General features: G+C 52.9%; 1 protein-coding gene and 1 long non-coding RNA gene across 11 annotated transcripts in view; one reads left to right on the forward strand and one right to left on the reverse strand.

Annotated features, from left to right (window-relative positions):
- Positions 1–1,599: 1,599 nt before the first annotated feature.
- NR2F2 (nuclear receptor subfamily 2 group F member 2) lies at positions 1,600–15,788 on the reverse strand. 3 transcript variants are annotated; one of them, XM_077317372.1, is made up of 3 exons: positions 15,270–15,788; positions 5,595–6,122; positions 1,600–2,172 (listed from the first exon to the last, which is right to left on the reverse strand). In XM_077317372.1, the coding sequence occupies exons 1-3, from the start codon at positions 15,310–15,312 to the stop codon at positions 1,898–1,900; spliced, it is 846 nt and encodes a 281-aa protein (XP_077173487.1). In that variant the 5' UTR covers positions 15,313–15,788; the 3' UTR covers positions 1,600–1,897. The 3 variants fall into 3 exon arrangements, with proteins under 3 accessions (XP_077173487.1, XP_077173484.1, XP_077173486.1); XM_077317369.1 differs by lacking the exon at positions 15,270–15,788 and adding an exon at positions 8,194–9,890 and having other exon boundaries at positions 5,595–6,143; XM_077317371.1 differs by lacking the exon at positions 15,270–15,788 and adding an exon at positions 8,194–9,886.
- The window catches only part of LOC143827649 (uncharacterized), an 89,874-nt gene continuing 83,759 nt past the window's right edge, over positions 10,498–16,612 (forward strand). For 2 of the 8 annotated variants that reach the window (XR_013227372.1, XR_013227373.1), the window contains exon 1: positions 14,016–14,593. This is a non-coding gene — a long non-coding RNA (uncharacterized LOC143827649). Of the gene's footprint in view, positions 11,368–14,015; positions 14,594–16,612 lie in introns of those variants that run through there. The other 6 variants (XR_013227377.1, XR_013227378.1, XR_013227375.1 and 3 more) reach the window with 5 other exon arrangements.

Raw genomic sequence — 16,612 nt, forward strand, 5'->3', positions numbered from 1 at the left:
AGGGGAAGAGGTGACCAACGGGCTTCATCTCGGCCTGCAGTGCTGGGTCCCTTCACTCCTCCGCCACATTTACTTGTGAGTCAACTTACTTAGGATTGAGCAGGCAATCTCCTAAAACCACCATCTGGGCCAGGAACCAAAGGGCTGGACCACCGGCTAGGGGGGCGGGGGGGGGGGGGACAGGGGCATTTAAAGACCTGTCACCTTCGCCTTCTGACCATCCAGCATCTATTTAATTAAGGACCAAAAACGCTTAAGGAAAGAAGGGTGGGTTGTCTCCCTGCTACCCGACCATTTAGGAGAGCCATACAAGTTTTCAGATATCAAATAATATTTTAATTTCTGAATACTTTCATTTTTTTTCCTTGGAATATAACACACAAAGACTTGACCAAACAGGTTTTTTTTTTTCAGTTATTATAACTTTTACAGTATACAGAAATGTTGCACTTAAAATTAAAAAAAAAAAAACCCTTCAGCTTTTTTTTCTTTTAAAACACAAAAACCGTAAACTCTAAGATACTGAATCAAACACATTATCTATAAGTGCCAACAGTAGGAAGGTCTTTTTTTTTTCGATTTTTTTTGTCATGCTGAATTCGATGGTTTTTTTTTCTTTTTTTTTCTTTAAAAAAGGGAAAATATCAACAGGTATTATCATACAAAGGGCTTGCAAATATACAAACAGATAGAGGAACTCCGTTAACAAGTCAGAACAACTAAGTCAAACCCAATTTCATTCAAATTACCCAAAAAAAAAAAGAACCAAAAAAAAAAACAAAAAACCACTGTAATGATTCTCTCTGGTGTGTGTACGTGTGGTGGTGTGTGTTTTCATCAAATCTATGTTGTGTCTTAGACACAATTCCGTCTCCCTCTGAGAAATCCGTATTTTCTCCCCACTCTGGTTTAAAATATTTATATATATAAAAAAAACTGGTCAAGGAGTGGAGGGAAGTGTAAATATTGGGGGGGGGGAGAGAAAGATGTGGCTCTTTTGAGTTTCTATAACTATGGTTGCTTAGAGCTAGAAGTTCTTGACCAGTTTTTAAGTGCGTTTTGATTTATTTTGCATTTCCCTAGTGGTTTTGGGCTGTGGTCTTTTAATGTTGTGTCCTTAATATCTCCCCAACAACCTTTCCAATACAGTTTTAATTCTTTCAGAACGTATATATATATATATTTTTTAAGGATACACATTAAAAAAAAAGCCAAGATTATATCAAAATTATTATAGAACCACAGGATAAACTGGTTTGAAACCAGGGAGTGAGGGAGCCATAGATAGAACAGACAACAAATGACAAATAATATTTGGGGGAGTGGGAAGTGAGAAAGACTTCATTCCCCCTTTTGTTAATTTTCTCCAGATTTCCCTGAAAAGCACTTTTGTCAAGAGAGTGTGTTTCAAAGTTTTACAGCTCCCCTCAACAGATTGCAAAAGAGACCTTTTTTTCCTCCTTTTTTCCCTTTTGTGTGTGTGTGTGTGTGTGTGTGTGTGTGTTTGTGTGTCAACAACCCAAAAAGAAAAAAAAGAGAGAGAGAGAGAGAGAAAGCTAGATAGGTAAGTAACTTCTGAAAGACGGGTGGTGGGGGTGTTTTGTTTGTTTGTTTGTTTTTCTCCAATGCATTCTGTAAAAAGTTCACTTCACAAGTCTTTTTTTGTTTGTTTGTTTGAAAATTCACAGTCCATTCAAATTAGTCTCTTCCTTGAATGAAACATCCTTTTCTGAGCTGGACCTCCAGGCAACCGCCAGACCCCCAAAAGTCATTCGCAAATCCTCTGAATCCATTCCCAGTATTTCCCCCCTCCCAATTTCTTTTTTCTGATTTGTGGTTCCCCCCCTTTCCTTTCCTCTCTCCACCAATATATTTATATATTCTTATATATATATATTTATTGGATGGCCATATAAGGCCAGTTAAAACTGCTTCCAGACAGTAACATATCTCTGATAAGGGTTTCTATCGGGGTTTTACCTACCAAACGGACGAAAAATAACTGCTCTATTACTGAAGAAGAGACGGTGCGGAGAGACGGAAGGCGTAGCAAGAGTTTCCCGAAGCGGGTGGGCTGGTTAGGGTATTGGCTTCTAACGTACTCCTCCAGCGCGCACTGAGATTTCTCCTGTAAACTTTCGACGTGGGCTACGTCAGAGAGACCACACGCATCTGGAAGACAGGGCAAAAGAGAAACAGGGGGTGGAGGGTGGGGGAGGACCATCGTCAGTTTAATACCAATTACGCTTCTCCCCTCCACCCTGAAAATGACAAAAGGTTATGGGCCCAGATGACCAAAACAGAAGGCGCACACCGTACACATCTCCCTCAGAAATCCAGGGGACTTCTTTACTAGAAGCACCCCCGTGAAGCCCTCTGTCATCCTTGGTTTTACACCTGCATAATACGGCTGTGGATCGCGTTCCTGTCTCGCCCTGCCTTCGGCCTTTTCAGCCCTAGTCCCTCTGTGCGATGCATCTTACTCCCAATGATCTGGACTTCCTACAGGGCTGTATCCAGCCACCAGGAAGGGGACAGGCATTCCTTGGTGCTGGGTGGGGGGAAAAGAGCTGGCCTGGTCTAGCGCCGTTGCACTTACTTTCGAGTAAACACGCGTGGGATCCTGCCACGCCTTCTTTAAAAAGAGATCCACGGGAGAAAGTTCAGCACGTGCTGGGAGGTGGGTGGGGGAATCACTCTCTGCTCTGATTTTTGCCTTCAGTTCCTAAGCCTGTCCGGATGGTTGTTTGTTTTTTTTTAAGAGCTTTTGGAGAGGTCTCTCTTGCATTTGGGATACTTGGGAGGGGGGAAGACACCTCGCCTTGGGGGCTGAGAAGAGGGCAGGAAAAGCCTCATCTCCCCCCACCCCCAAGACACACATCCAGACGAGAAAGAAAGAAAGAAAGAAAGAAAGAAAGAAAGAAAGAAAGAAAGAAAGAAAGAAAGAAAGAAAGAAAGAAAGAAAGAAAGAAAGAAAGAAAGAAAGAAAGAAAGAAAGAAAGAAAGAAAGCCACACACATGCCGAGCTTCGGATAATGAGGCGGCGCACCCAAGAAGCGATTCCTCCTAAAGGAGACAGCCGCAGTTTCTCTCTCAGTTTTTGAAAGTGATGTAAGTGGTTCTTTAAAACTCATCTTGTCAGTTTAGCCTATTCAAAGCCAGTCAAGCAAACTCTGATCTCTCTCTTCATTAGGGCAGCTTCTCTCTGGGTCTCCCCCTCTCCTCTCTCTCTCGGTCTTCTTTCTTCTCCCCCCCCCTTCGTTCCCCATCACACAAACATTTATTTTGTTGAAAAGCACCCAGAAGAAACAGAAAAGAAGAAGAGACAAAAAGGGAGCTTAGTTTACCTTGAGCCACATTTTTAAAAATATCTGTCTTAGATACATGTGCTTACGTGTGTTTTATTTTATTTTATTTTATATTTTATTTTACCTACCTCCCGACAAGGCCAAAATGCAAGGAGGGTCCGTTTGATCAGAAACTCCTTTGGCTCAGGTTTTGACCTGACCTCCCCCCCCCCCCCAGCTGCAGGAGCAAACGGCCTGCTTTGAAAGGCCCCGGGATACATGGGCACTGGCGCTCCCCGCATCCATCTCCCCAGTAAATATTCTGTGTTGGCCACGCACGTGCGATCCGGGCGCCGGAGAGGCCGATCGCCAGGCCTGCCTCGCCTTTTATAACCCCACCAGATCAGATAACAGAGCGCTTTATCTAGGCGAGGAAGGCCATTTACATAGAGAGCCACCTTTTGCAAAGGATCATAAATTCGACACTTTAAAGGAACAGCAGAGGAGAATTCCCCATTCGCGAGGCTGCTTTTATAACGTCAGCCGCCGCCGCAATAATAATAATAATAATAATAATAATAATAATAATAATAATAATAATAATAATAATAATAATAATAATAATAATAATAATAATAATAATAATAATAATAATCCTTTGGCGAAGGAAACCTCCGAGACCTAGCAAAAGTCGAGAAAGACACCCCCCCCAACAAAAAAAGACAAGGGGCATAGGGGGGTATTTTGGGGAGGCACTTTCCCTTTTCCAGCGTCTAACTGTGCAATTCTGGTATTGTGTTCTGTCTAATCGATCACCTCTTGAGGCCAAGTAATTTAGGTGGGGGGGTGGAAGAGGGTGTCACGGTAGAAAGCAGCAATAATATAAAAAGGGAAGTTGGGTCGCGACCTAAATTTTGGACAAAGTCCAGAAAACGGTTTGATTTCCCCAAACCTCCTTTAACACAACAAGGCCTGAATTGTAAGTCTCTTCCTTCCCCCACCTCGACTCGTTTCCTGGTATCAGTGAGTCCTAAAATTACAGCTAGATCTCTATTTTTCATATATTTAAAAACCTCTGGCTCGAAATGCTCGTGCCTGCTCCCAGGAAGCTCGGCTGGCCTCCTGCCCCCATCCCTAGACTCACAAAACAAGCTTATGTGTCTATGGTCATTTAGTGTCAACTGGACACGTTGGTGGGGGGTGGCTGGGGGAATGATCGTTTTTTAAAAAGCGGAGGGGAGCAATGCGCGCCTGGAAGGATTGGCCTCCAGCGTGAATGTATCGGATGTATTATTCACCTGGCTTGAACCGGGTCTAATTAGATTTCATCATACATTCCAGTATTGTTTTATAACTGGAGTGCTATTTATATGCAGCAGAAAGTTGGCAGAGAAATCTCCCTCTCTCTTTCTCTCTCTTTCTTTTGCCTTGACACTTTTCATTGTTTAAAGCCCCCCCCCCTCTTCTCCTGGCATGGCTTTTTTTTAAAAAGGTGATGGGGGGACTCCCAAATTTGTCCTCCCTGGAACTTTATTATTGATGGCGAAGGCCATCCTCGCGGCAATAGGGTTGGGAAACTCGGACCCGGCCAAACCCGCAGAGAATGGACGGGCAGATTTGGATCCCCCATCCCCCCCTCATTGGACCCCTAGTCACTATTTTGCCTGTTCAACCCCAAACCATTGGATAACAGGAGAACCCAGAGGGCATCCTTTCATTTTAGATCCTTTCTGCCTGACAATATATACATATTCTGCCCTTTCTCTGAGCACTTCTAAGAGCTCTTGATTTGGACTCCATTTGCACTGTTATTTAAAGCAGACTTTAAAAAAAAAATCCCGAACCTCAGCTCACTCTCTCCTGCTTGGCTCTTCAATCGCAAAAACACAGAGAGGTGGTTCTATTTGGGATATTCATGGTCTAGCATTGCCTCTTTCTTTCTTTCTCTCTCGGCGCAAGACCCGGGGATGGCTCAGGAAAGGAGACGTGCAGGCCTGTTTCAAGAAGGTTCTCTCAAGGGTCATCAGCTTTGCCCCAAGCTCTTCCTCCCTCCCCCAGGTCCGCTTCCTCCCCCTTTTTTCCAACTAGGGAGGTCTAGAGCTACTACCCAAGTCTCCCCCCACAACAAGGCCCCGAAGAAGGGAGGGACATGTCCAAGAAACACAGGCCGGTTTGGGCCCTGTGGACGCCTGGCCCCCTCCCAAAAAAGTTCCCAAGTTCTTTTCCACTGGGGGTGCAAGAGTTGTCCCCGTCTGTCCCCCAAGTCCCCCCTGTCCCAGCCCACCTGGCCAGCTGGGTCGGCCTTACCTGAGGTGAAGAGGACGATCGCTTTCAAGCAGCTGTACTCGGCGGAGTCCACGTGTAAGGCCTTGAGCTTCTCGACCTGCTCCTGGAAGATCCGTATGTGGTCCATAAAGGCGACGACGCGGTCGGCGGACATGGGCGAGGCGTGCAGGCCGGCGGCGGCCAGGAGCGGGGCGACGTGGAGGGGCATGGAGCACTGGGCGGCGTTGAGGACGAACAACTCGCTCCAGGTGAGCCGCAGCAAGGCCACCTGGTCTGTGATCTGGAGGTCGGGGAAAAAGGGGATATTCCGGGCCCACTCGACGGCGCTGAAGAGCATGCGGGCGGCCAGCTCGCAAATGTTCTCGATGCCCATGATGTTGTTCGGCTGCATGCACTGGCTGCCGAAGCGCGAGGTCGGGTACGGCTCGGCCCGCAGCAAGAGGGAGATATATCCGGAGAGGTACGAGTGGCAGTTCAGGGGGTCCCCGTTGGTTAAGGCGAACTGGCCGTGCGTCGGCTGTGTGGGCGGCATCCGACCCCTCTGGACGGCTGCCGTGAATAAAGAAGAAACTGCAGCAGTTAATACCTGCATTGCCAAGGCCCGCAAGGACGAGAGGGGCCCACGGGGGTGGGGAGAGGGGACAGTGGGGGGAGGGGGGCAGAGGGTTCAGGGGGGACCACCCCAGAGGTCGGCGAAGGGGGCAGGCAAGTGCCAGGGGCCCCTTTCTCCGGCTTCCCCCACCCCGTCCCCGGCCAACAGGCACAAGGGCCGGCCTAGTCTCTGTTGTGAATCGAATCGCGAACCGCCGGAGAGGTCGAATCCAGACGGCGGCGGGGAGGGAAATGCAAGAGCCTCGGAGGGTCAAGGAGGGGGTGGGGTGGAGGGGGGGCTCCTGTGTGGCCCCCTCCCCTTGACAGAGGCAGCCGGGGAAACGCAGCGGCCGGCTCTCGCGAAGACCCTCCGTCAACCTCTCGGCACAACAACAATCTCAGCCTCGGGGAAAATCTTCTCCCTCGGTCTCTTATTTTCCTCCAATATCCCCTTTCTTTTCTTGGGGGGGGGGATCTGGGTGTATGAAGCGACCCCCTTGATCTCCCCCCAATGCTTCCTTCCCCCCGCCCAGCAAATCAGAATGGCTTTCTTAGGTCTGGCTTTTGCTATTTTTCAAACGAGCGAGGAATAAAGGCCCTGGAAGAGGGGAAGGGGGGGGGGCTGGAAATGCCTCCTACACGCCTCTCGCAAACGCATGTGGATCTACAATTTGCATTCGGGGTGGCTCTGGGGTTTCATCTGCGCCGTCAGGGCGGCGGGGAGGGGCAGAAGCCCCCCGAAAGCCCCCGGCCTCGGCCGTTTCCTGGGAAAGTGGGCCTCTGGTCGGCTTCATAAATTTACCCGGTGACAAGAGCGAGAAAATGAAAGGGAGGCGGAGAAGGGGGGGAGGAAGGCGAGAAGCCCTTGATCTGGCACCAAAGAGGGGCCGGAGGGGTCCCCAAAGAGAAGGGAGCCCCCCTGAAAGGACAGCCCAGGCCGGAGAGCGGAGGCCGGGAGGAGGGAAGGCAGGAGGCGGGCGAGGAGGGAAGCGCCATTAGGACGCGGCCGCCAGCCGCCTTCCCACGACTCAAGCTGCCGCCTCGCGAAGCTCCATTTTGGCCTCAGACCCCCCAGCCCCCTTTTCCCGGGTCCCCCTCGGAATCCTGCTTTCTTGGCTAGGGGGGGCTCTCTCGCCCCGGCAGCCCCGGCTGCAAACACCAAGCAGCGCAGGAGGAGGAGGGGGATGGAAAAGAACAAGAAAGAACCGGGCGGAGAGGGGGGGGGGGTCGGCCGCTGCTTCGAAGCACGGGAAGGGCTCGGCCGGCCGCGGCTCTCTCCCTCTCGGCCTTGAGGGGGAAAGGCGGCCGGAATCCCAAACCCCAGCCGGGAGGGAGGGAGGGAAGGAGGCAGGACCGGCCGAGGGGCAAATCGGGGGCCAATTGCAAAGGTTCTGATTAAAAGAAGAACTACGGGGGGGGGGGGGGGGAGACAGAGAGAGAGAAAGGGAGGAAATCTGTCCTGCAAATGGCTAAAGGGTCACCGGAGGAATCGCACGTTGAGCCGGCTCCGGGGACGACCCGGAGCCGTTGGAGGCGGAATGTCTTCTGGCTCCCCTTTTGACCTCCCCCACCCCCGAAGTACAGTGCCAAGGGGGTGGGATGGGAGAAACGGCTCGGCTCGAGGGAGCAGCGAAGCCGGCGCCCCAAGGAGGCCACATCGGGCCCGGACCGCCCCCCCTCCCTCCCTCCTGTTTCACTTCTGCTCTCCCCCCCCCCCTCGCCGCCGCCGCCAAAGTCTCCCTAAACTCCTGCACAGTTTGCCAAAGGGGACATCAACCCCCTCCCCGTCCCTTCCTCTTCCTCTTCCTCCAAGGCATTGCAAAAGAGCGACCATAAAAATACCCGAGAGAGCTGTGTTTTTTCCAGGGCTCCTCTCCCCAAATAAATAGAAAACAGAGGGCGAGCCTGCTTCCCATCCCCGCGCTGTTCACACACGCATCCGCGGGCGCGCCGAAGCCGGAGGAGTCCCCTCCACCACCCCCCCTCCCGCCGCTCCCTACCGGGTGGAAAGCAAATGAAATTCCAATACCTTCCCGCCTCATGCCCACTTTGAGGCATTTCTTGAGCCGGCAGTATTGGCACTGGTTGCGGTGGTGCTGGTCGATGGGGCAGTTCCGGTTGGCCCGGCACGTGTAGCTGAGGTTCCTGCGGACGCTGCGCTTGAAGAAGCTCTTGCAGCCTTCACACGTGAACTGCCCGTAGTGCTTGCCGCTCGACTTGTCCCCGCACACCACGCACTCGATGTGCTGCTGCTGCTGCGCCTTGTCGCCCTGGCTCTGCTGGCTGCCCGGGTTGGGCTGGGCGGGGGTGGCCGGCGGACCCCCTTGGCCCGGCGTCTGCGGGGTGTGGGGGGCTCCCGTCGGCGGGCCCGGCACCGGAGGGGCCTGGGAGGGCTGCGTCCCCTGCAGGCCGGCGGCATCGTCCTGCGGATCTCGCCAGGCGCCGACTACCATTGCCATATCTAAAGGCCCCCTTGACCAAATCGCTCGCCCCCCCGTGGCTCTGGCTGCGCGGCGGCTCCGCTGGGCGACCTTGACGAGCGCCGGGCGTCCCGTCCACCTTCGACGGAAAAGTTCACCTTGACCGAGCGGGCCTGGCTTCGGGAGGGCGCCGGGGCTCCGTCCCTTTCTTCTCAATTCATGCAGGTCGCGGACGGCGCGGCGCGATTCGCGTGGGGTTTTTTTTTTAGAGCTGGTTTGGGTGGGTTGGTGGTTGTTGTTTTTTTTTTAAAAAAAGAATAATAATTGGGAACAAAAATATACAGGTCGCTCTTTTTGCTTCTTGCAAGAACGCAGGGCCGCCGCGCGTCGTCGTCCCCCCCTCCAAAAAAAAAAAAAAAAGTGGACCGAGAAAGGGGGTGGGGTGGGGGAAGAGAGAGAGAGAGAGAGAAAGAGAAAGGAAGAAAGGAAGAAGAAAGAAAGAAAGAGAGAAGGGGGTCGCGGGAGGGAGTTGAGGAAGGCGCTGGAGGCGATTGTCCGCTTGCAAAAGGGGGGGGGGAAGTCTCCCCCGAAGGGGGGGCGGCTCAAAAAGGGGCGGCGGGGGGAGAGCGAGCGAGCGGCGCTTGTGGGCGAGGGTCTCCCCCGCCCTCCCTCTCTGGGCGCTGGCAGGAAGAGCGGCGGGCGGCGGGGGGCCGGATCCGGAGGAGCCCGCAGTCAGCCATTCAGGAACGCCATCGGCCGGCCGAGAGAGGCGAGCGGGCGGCGGGCGAGCCCCCGAAGATCCCGGCCGCCCAGCGGGAATCGCCCCGGCGGCGGCGGCGGCGGCGGCGGAGCTTGGATGCCGGGCTGGGAGTTTGGCAAAGCTGAAGAAACATCAACCGGAGAGGAAGGAGGGCCGGCCGCGTGGGGGGAGCCGAGCCACACACACACACACACAGACACACGCACACAATCGGAAGTCTTCCTCCGGCGCTCGCTCGCTCCGCTTCCCTTTCTCTCCTCCTCCTCCTCTCCTCCTCCTCCTCCTTCTTCTTCCCGGGCTCGCTCCGCTTCGCTTCTGCCCTCCGCCTCTCTCCTCTCGCGGCTCCTCCGGCTGGCTGGCTGGCTGGCGGCGGCGGCGGGGCGGCTGTGCTCGTGTGCTCCGGGATGGCGCTTGCTGCTGCTGCTCCTCCTGCTGCTGCCGCCGCCGCTCGCCCGTGCCTTATGCCGCTGCCGTGTCTTTCGCAAGTGGGTCTCTTTAGCTTAGCTGCCTCCTCGCACAACACATGGGGCGAGAAGGGGAGGAGGAGGAGAGAGGCGAGGGGAGGGGAGGGGAGGGGGGGCGGTGGCGGCGCTGGGAGGAGGGGGGCGGCTGGGGGGAGGGCGGGCGGGAGGGAGGACTGGCGGGCTGGGGGGGGGGTAGGGAGGGAGGAGGGAGAGAAAGAGCAGCGCCGGAGATAGCGAGAAACTCTCCCCGAGCTCAGAAGCCCCCCCCCCACCCACCCCGGCCGGGAAGAATGATAAAAGGGATGGAGGAGGGGGAGGAGGAAGAAGAGGAGGAGGAGGGGTGGGGGGAGCCCAACCAAAAAAAAATTAATAATAAAGATCAGAAGCTGGATTTTGCATGCAGGCGAAAGTCGGGGCGGGCGGGGGTGGGGATTGCAAAATAAGAAGAGGGATAAATTCTTTTTTTTTTTTTTTGCAAAATAAAATAAAAGGGGGGTTGAGGGGAGGGGAGCAAAATTATTTTAAAAAAGGCGAGAAAGAAGGGAGAGAAAGGGGAGGGAGGCGAGGGGGAAAAAAGCAGAGAGACCAGAGAATCCCAGTGATCAAATATGCTAAGGAGCGGACGGGCGGGGGGGGGGGGCAGCGGCGTGAATGCGATTGATAGGAGCGGGCCCGGGGAGAGTGTCGGGCGCTTTCTCCGCGCGCCGCTCGCCGAGCTCTCTATATAGTGAACTTTGACACGACGGCTGCAACTTAGCGCACGTTGCCATGGCGACCGCTCGCCTTATAAGGCAAGAGGCTGCCTTTGACTGGTCAAAAGCGCCCGGACCTCCCCTCGCCCCTTATTGGGCAGTTCAGCCTTGTACTACGGCTGGCATGGCTGGAGCGGAGGGATGCCCGCCCGGTCCTAAAGCGAGTCCATTCTCACTGCCGCTCTCTCTCTCTCTCTCTCCCCCACCCTCTGCGGCTCTTCTGCCTTCCCTCTCCTGCTTCCCTCCCCCCCGATCGCTTGAACCCAGCTTGGGAACTCGGAGCGACCCGAAGTGAGACGCGTGTTTTGCATCCCCCCGGTTGGGGAGGGGGGGTCCTGGTTTTAGCAATATTTATTAGGAGGGCTCTGACTTGTGGGCTTGACCTCCTTTAAAAAAAATAATAATAACTGGGTGCTGCATTTAAGTTGTAGGGCACGCACGCACTCACACACACAGGACTGGGGGATGCTCGCTGGAGGGGTCTTTGTGAGGCAGCCGCCTGTCTGAACTCTCTGCCGGGAGACCCCCCACCCCCTCCTCGCGTCCTTCTCCTGCTGAAAGGGTAGGGACCAGCCCTGCCCTCTTTCGGCCGCTGGACCTGGTGGGGGTGGGGGGTGCTGGGTGCTGGGGGTGTCCTGACTCGCTGGTGGGCCGGCGGAAGGCTGCTTCGTCCGAGGAGCGCTTGGACGGGGAGACACGACGTGCTTGGCCTTAAGGAGGGGACCCGAGTCAGTCCTTTACACCGGCCTGCTACCTTGGCACTCAATACACCCCAAACGGTGCCCAGTTCGGATGACAGTCCTACAGGTAGGTGGGTTTAACTTTTCCTTGGCCGACGACCGACAGTAGTTAAAAAAATATATGTTGAACAGTTCCTGACCCCCCCCCCCCGTCCCAGCCCTAAGAAACCTCCCTAAACCTCTAAGAATGAGATTTTCCAGTCTCAGACAGATCTGAGTCCTGCTTCGTATATATCCTAATATTGAGCATATACATATGGACGTGCGGGTGTGTTTGGGAAAGAGGCTTTAAGGGGTGTGTGTGTGTGTGTTTTGAAATGGAAAAGAGTCCCGTGTCTCGATTTAAAAGTCCCGGCCCTGCGAAGACTGGCTGACACACACATTAGATAGACATCTATCAATGTAGGGAAGACAGAGAGAGACATCAGAGGATGTGGCCTCCGACAAGAGGCGCGTACATCCACTTCATTGTTTCTTGGAGACTCTCCTATGCGAGGAACTTCCTGCTTCACACACAGGCACTCTCACACACACAAACACACACACACAACGCCTAGCTGCCTGTACACCTTCACAACTGGCGACGCATCTAACCCAGATGCTTCGGAGCAGAGAGAAAGCACCGGGGAGAGGTTTAATCAAATGCAGCGGTGGAAAACGCATACCCATATTTACTGTCTTCTGGCATCTTGAAAGGGGAAAATCCAGAGGTCTTTCCCAGCACCCCCCTTAAGAAGGCATATTTCTTTTAACAGGAAGGATGGGTGAATAATAGAGATAAGAAAGAAAGAAAGAAAGAAAGAAAGAAAGAAAGAAAGAAAGAAAGAAAGAAAGAAAGAAAGAAAGAAAGAAAGAAAGAAAGAAAGAAAGAAAGAAAGAAAGAAAGAAAGAAAGAAAGAAAGAAAGAAAGAAACGAGTTTTCAGTTCAAGTCCTGCTCCTGGTTAAAGAGGGGGGAAAGAAAGTCTAAAGGTCTTTCTTGCTCTCTGGGGCAAAGCTGGCCGACCTTACAGGGCATAACAGAAATATATTTGCAGAGAGACAGAGAACAACTAGCAAGAGTCCAAATGCAGCTGGATGGACAGAGATTCCAAAGGTATCACTTTCCCCTCCTCTCTGCCACACACAAATGCCCGTCATGTTGCCATGCACACACACACACACACACACAGGACCTTCTCCCTCTTCCCCCACACCCCGCCCCGCCACGGTACAGGTGAAAATGCCTCGGGCGAAATGCACAGGTCCAGCGAAAGAGCGGAACGTGGTCACCATAAAGGGCCCGGCCCTCGGATTCATCTGGTCAATTTCAAAGGGAGCGGCGACATGTTCTATTGATCAGGGCTCACCTCCCCCCCCCCCCAAAGTCAGCCATCAAAGATGCCCCTTGGCAGGGCAGAGACCTATAGGAACGCCCAGGGGGACCCCAAAGACCTTTCCCAAACACACCGGGGCTCCCATGCAGTTGAGGGTGGATAGAGCCCTGGTAGACTCGGCCGTGACCGCAAATAGTCTAAGCAAAATCCCCCTCACCCTTTTTAAACCTTATTCCGAGGAAATCCACCAAAGAGCCCATCCGCAGCAGGGGACCTGTTTTGCCCACTCCTTTCGGCCCCCACAAAAAGACCACCGAAAAAAAGAGGAGCTTTCTTAAAAGCAAGCGTCCCCCGCCCCTTCTCAGATTTTCTGTACATTTATAGATTTCCTGAATGCCCCCCCCCCCAAAGAAATAAAAGAAAAAGAAAGGGAAAAGAAAAGGAGGAAAAAAATGCAAGATTTCTGCCCATGAGCGCTGGAGCAGATTTCTCATCCTCCCAAACCCCGAAGCCCCGCGTCCAAATATTACAAGTAATAACCATCGTGCGTTGTGTATACCAGAGAGGGAGAAAATTTAGCAGAAAAGTGGGTGCTGCGTTTGTGTGTTGGGACACACCACGCAGAGAAGGGAGAGAGAAGATGAGATCCCGGGTGAGAAAAAGGTTGTCCACCCGGTTCATCAGTAACTGTCATTTTTTTTTAAAGGAATCTTGTTTATATGGCTTCAAAAGCCCAGATTTATGATGTCCGTTTGGGGAATAAGATCCATTTTTTAAAATAAAGCATAAACAACAGCAACAACCCCAACCCCAAAACCGCCAGCTTTTCCCTTTTGAGGGCAGGGTGGAAGCGATTTGGGCTGCGAAAAATAACTGAAATCATCCTAGAAGTTTGATTATTATTTTTTAATAAATGAGAAAACTGGTTTGCTTTAGACGACCCCCTTTGCCTACCACGGCGTGCTGGCACATATATAATTACAAAAACATATTTATCTGTTTGCTTTCCAAAAGGGAGCTTCAAACCCTCGGTTCTCCCTTTGAAGTCCAGTTAGGGTCGAGTAAGTCTGGGGTGGGGGTTGGGCGGAAGAAGCGCCACGACGAATCCCCTCTTTCTCTCCCGCCCCCCCGTGTTATTCTCTCTCGCTCACCTCCGTCCCAAGAGCTATGACTGGGGCGAAAGTGGTCCTTCATTGTATATATCTCTGAACTTTCAAGTCAATGTAATTTTTAACCACTGGCTTGTGGTACTTTGAAAACCACCGGGGGCTGTCAGAGTCGGGGGCCTCTGAAAAATTTACAGTGCTAAATTAGAACATATGCTACGAGATAGAGAGGGGGGGGAGGGAGGGAGGGGGAGGGGGAAGCGGGGGGGGGGGGGGGGAGAACCTGCTAGGAGATGCCAGAAGTACAGTATCCGTCTGCCCCCTAGCGTAAAGTCCTACACCAGTCCCTACAAATTTCTCTTTCAAAGAATCTCAGCTCTTAAAGGGAAAGGAGCGCGGGGGGCACACGTAGGCAAGGCGAGAGGGAGAGGAGAGGGGGGGGGAGAGGGGGGGGAAGAGGGGGGGAGAACCCCCGTCAACAAACTTCTCTACCTCCCCCCCCTTTCCAATTCCTACGGATTGCCAATTAATAAGACGGTCCCGGTTTAGCGGAGGACTTTACAAAACCACCGGGCTTTGCTGCCGAAAACGCCCCCCCTTTCTCTAAAGAAGGGGGGGGGTTGAGAAGAGAGACGTTTTTTTTTTGGGGGGGGGATTTCCCCCTCTTGCTTTAGAGGGAGAGGCGTGAGGGTCTTTTCTCAGCCCCCCCATCCCACGCCGGGGTCTTTGAAGCGGATTTTTAAAAGTGGCCTCCGATGATGGCTCTTCTCCCCCCCCCCCCCCCCGCAATTACAAGCGACAGAACTTTGAGCCGCCATCCTGGATTGACAGACGATCTCTCTTCTCTCCCCCCACCTCCCGGACTTCGCCACGGTGAGTACCTTGACTTTCCCACCCATCAGAAATTCGGGGTTGGGGTTGGGGTTGGGGGAGGCACGCGAAAGTCAGGCTGTTTCAGTAAAAAAAAAATAACAACATTAAATTAGGAACTAAATGAAGCCCGCACGTGGCTCAAAATCCTGGGAGTTTCATCGTAACCTCCGTGCCCCCCCCTCCTCCCAAACCCTTGCTTTTACCCCAAGGCGACCTTTGCGATTGATTCGGACGCAGCAAGAGAACCCCCCCCCTCCCCCAAATAACAAAATTGAACCGGATTGGGAAAGCAAACCGCGACGACCGGGTTCGCAGAGAAAGAATCCAGAGTCCGCGCAGAGGTCCCCCCCCTTCCCTTCCCTTCCCTTCCCTTCTCTCGCCCTCCCCACATAACCTTAGAAAGCTGAGTATCCCCCCCCCTCCACACCGCCTACACCCCATCCCCCCCCCCCCCCGATCCGCAAAGAGCATTGACTTCGGAAAAGTTCCCTGAATTTCACTGCGGGGACCACCTTCCAAGTTACAGTCTAAGACTTCGGCGTTATCCTTTTGAAAAGGAGGAGAGAAGAGAAAGAGAGAAGACGGAGACCCGCATAATCACAAACCAGAGAGAGAGGGAGGGAGGGAGGGAGAGGTGAGAAAAAGACAGAAATTCAAAACGAGCATTCAAACATACCCAAAGAATATTTGCCTTGTTCAAGATCCCAGATCGCTTGCATCTTCTTCTTTAGTTAGGCAGCCGTCAGGCAAGGAGCGTTCTTTTTTTAAGAAAAAGAAATTTGTGGTTGGCCAAAAGAACCCCCCCCCCCTTAGGCAATGAAAACGTATTTTCCTGGTGTTTATCTAAGCGATTGTGCAAACTGATTTTAGAGAGAGCGAGCGAGCGAGAGGAGGTTACTGTCTGGGGGGGGGGGGAGCTGCGGGGAGAGGGGGAAGGAAAAGATCTTTCTCAATCTAGAAAGAAATTTGCATTAAGCCTTAAGGGGGGGGATCCCCCAAATAATGGTGATTCCCCCGCGAAAAAAATCGTCTATATGCACACTTAAGTTTAAACTGCTGGGGGGGGGGGGGAGAATTTTCCCCCACAGTAGTGGGATAATGCAGGACTCGCCTTTAAGGAAAGGGGGGGGGAGGGAAGAAGCCCCACCCAACTGGGAAGGTAGGCGCTGCGTCTTTTCTGCCTCTCTTCTCATTCCTTAGAAGGCTACACCTTGTTTTGGGGCTTTGGGAAAGGCACGCTCGCTCATGCCATCTCCCCTCCCCGACTTGGGGGGGGGGAAGGGGGGGAGGGAAAGACGACCGGCCCTCAAATTAATTCACATTCTACAACAGACGCTATCCAAGCTGAAAGGGATAAAGCCAGACCGGACTGTGTGTGTGTGTGTGTGTGTGTGGGGGGGTGTCTGGTTTTGCCAGGCAGTGGAGGAAAAGGGGGGGCGCAGCAGAGAATCAAAGATTGGGGTCCAATTGAAGGAAATAATAGTTTAGTACTGAGCAGAAAACCCAAAAGAGGGGGGGGGGGCTGAGCAACCTGAGCCAAGGTCAAGACTTCCGGACTGTCCCTCTTACTTTTTATTTCATTCCCCCCCTCTACTAGAGCACCGCCCCCCCCAAATCGAAGTCAAAGTGACCCCTGCCCCATCCTTCATAGGAGTGTGAATTTCAGTGCAAGACGACCCACAATAACAAAACTGGCGTCCCATGTGTATTACTTTGTAGGACTTTTGGGGGGCGGGGGGGGGGGGGGAAGTCTTTGGGGAGGGGCGACCGCCAGCGTCGTCTCTCCTTGGAAACCTATTCCGCCTGCCCTCCTTAGAGGGGCTTCTTACTGGGATGTGGGGTAATTATTTTTCCTTTAAAAAAATCCACAACTGCTAATCCCTTTTCTCTCCCCCCTCCTCTCTCCCAGTTTTTAAAATAAGTTTTTTTAAATGTTTTTTTTTAATGTCCCGATCTGGGCGGGGTAAGCACCCCCCCCCCCATAAGGCTGGGATATTTGTACTGGCAAGAAATGTTACA

This window comes from Paroedura picta, chromosome 18 (genome assembly GCF_049243985.1).
Source record: "Paroedura picta isolate Pp20150507F chromosome 18, Ppicta_v3.0, whole genome shotgun sequence".
Classification (NCBI taxonomy): Eukaryota; Metazoa; Chordata; class Lepidosauria; order Squamata; family Gekkonidae; genus Paroedura; species Paroedura picta.

Coding starts and splice junctions, on each gene's coding strand:
- NR2F2 (XM_077317369.1), bottom strand. CDS start 8,623: ATGGCAATGGTAGTCGGCGCCTGGCGAGATCCGCAGGACGATGCCGCC. Junction 6,144..8,193: donor AGTGGGCATGAGGCGGGAAG/GTATTGGAATTT, acceptor TAACTGCTGCAG/TTTCTTCTTTATTCACGGCA. Junction 2,173..5,594: donor GATCGTCCTCTTCACCTCAG/GTAAGGCCGACC, acceptor CCTGTCTTCCAG/ATGCGTGTGGTCTCTCTGAC.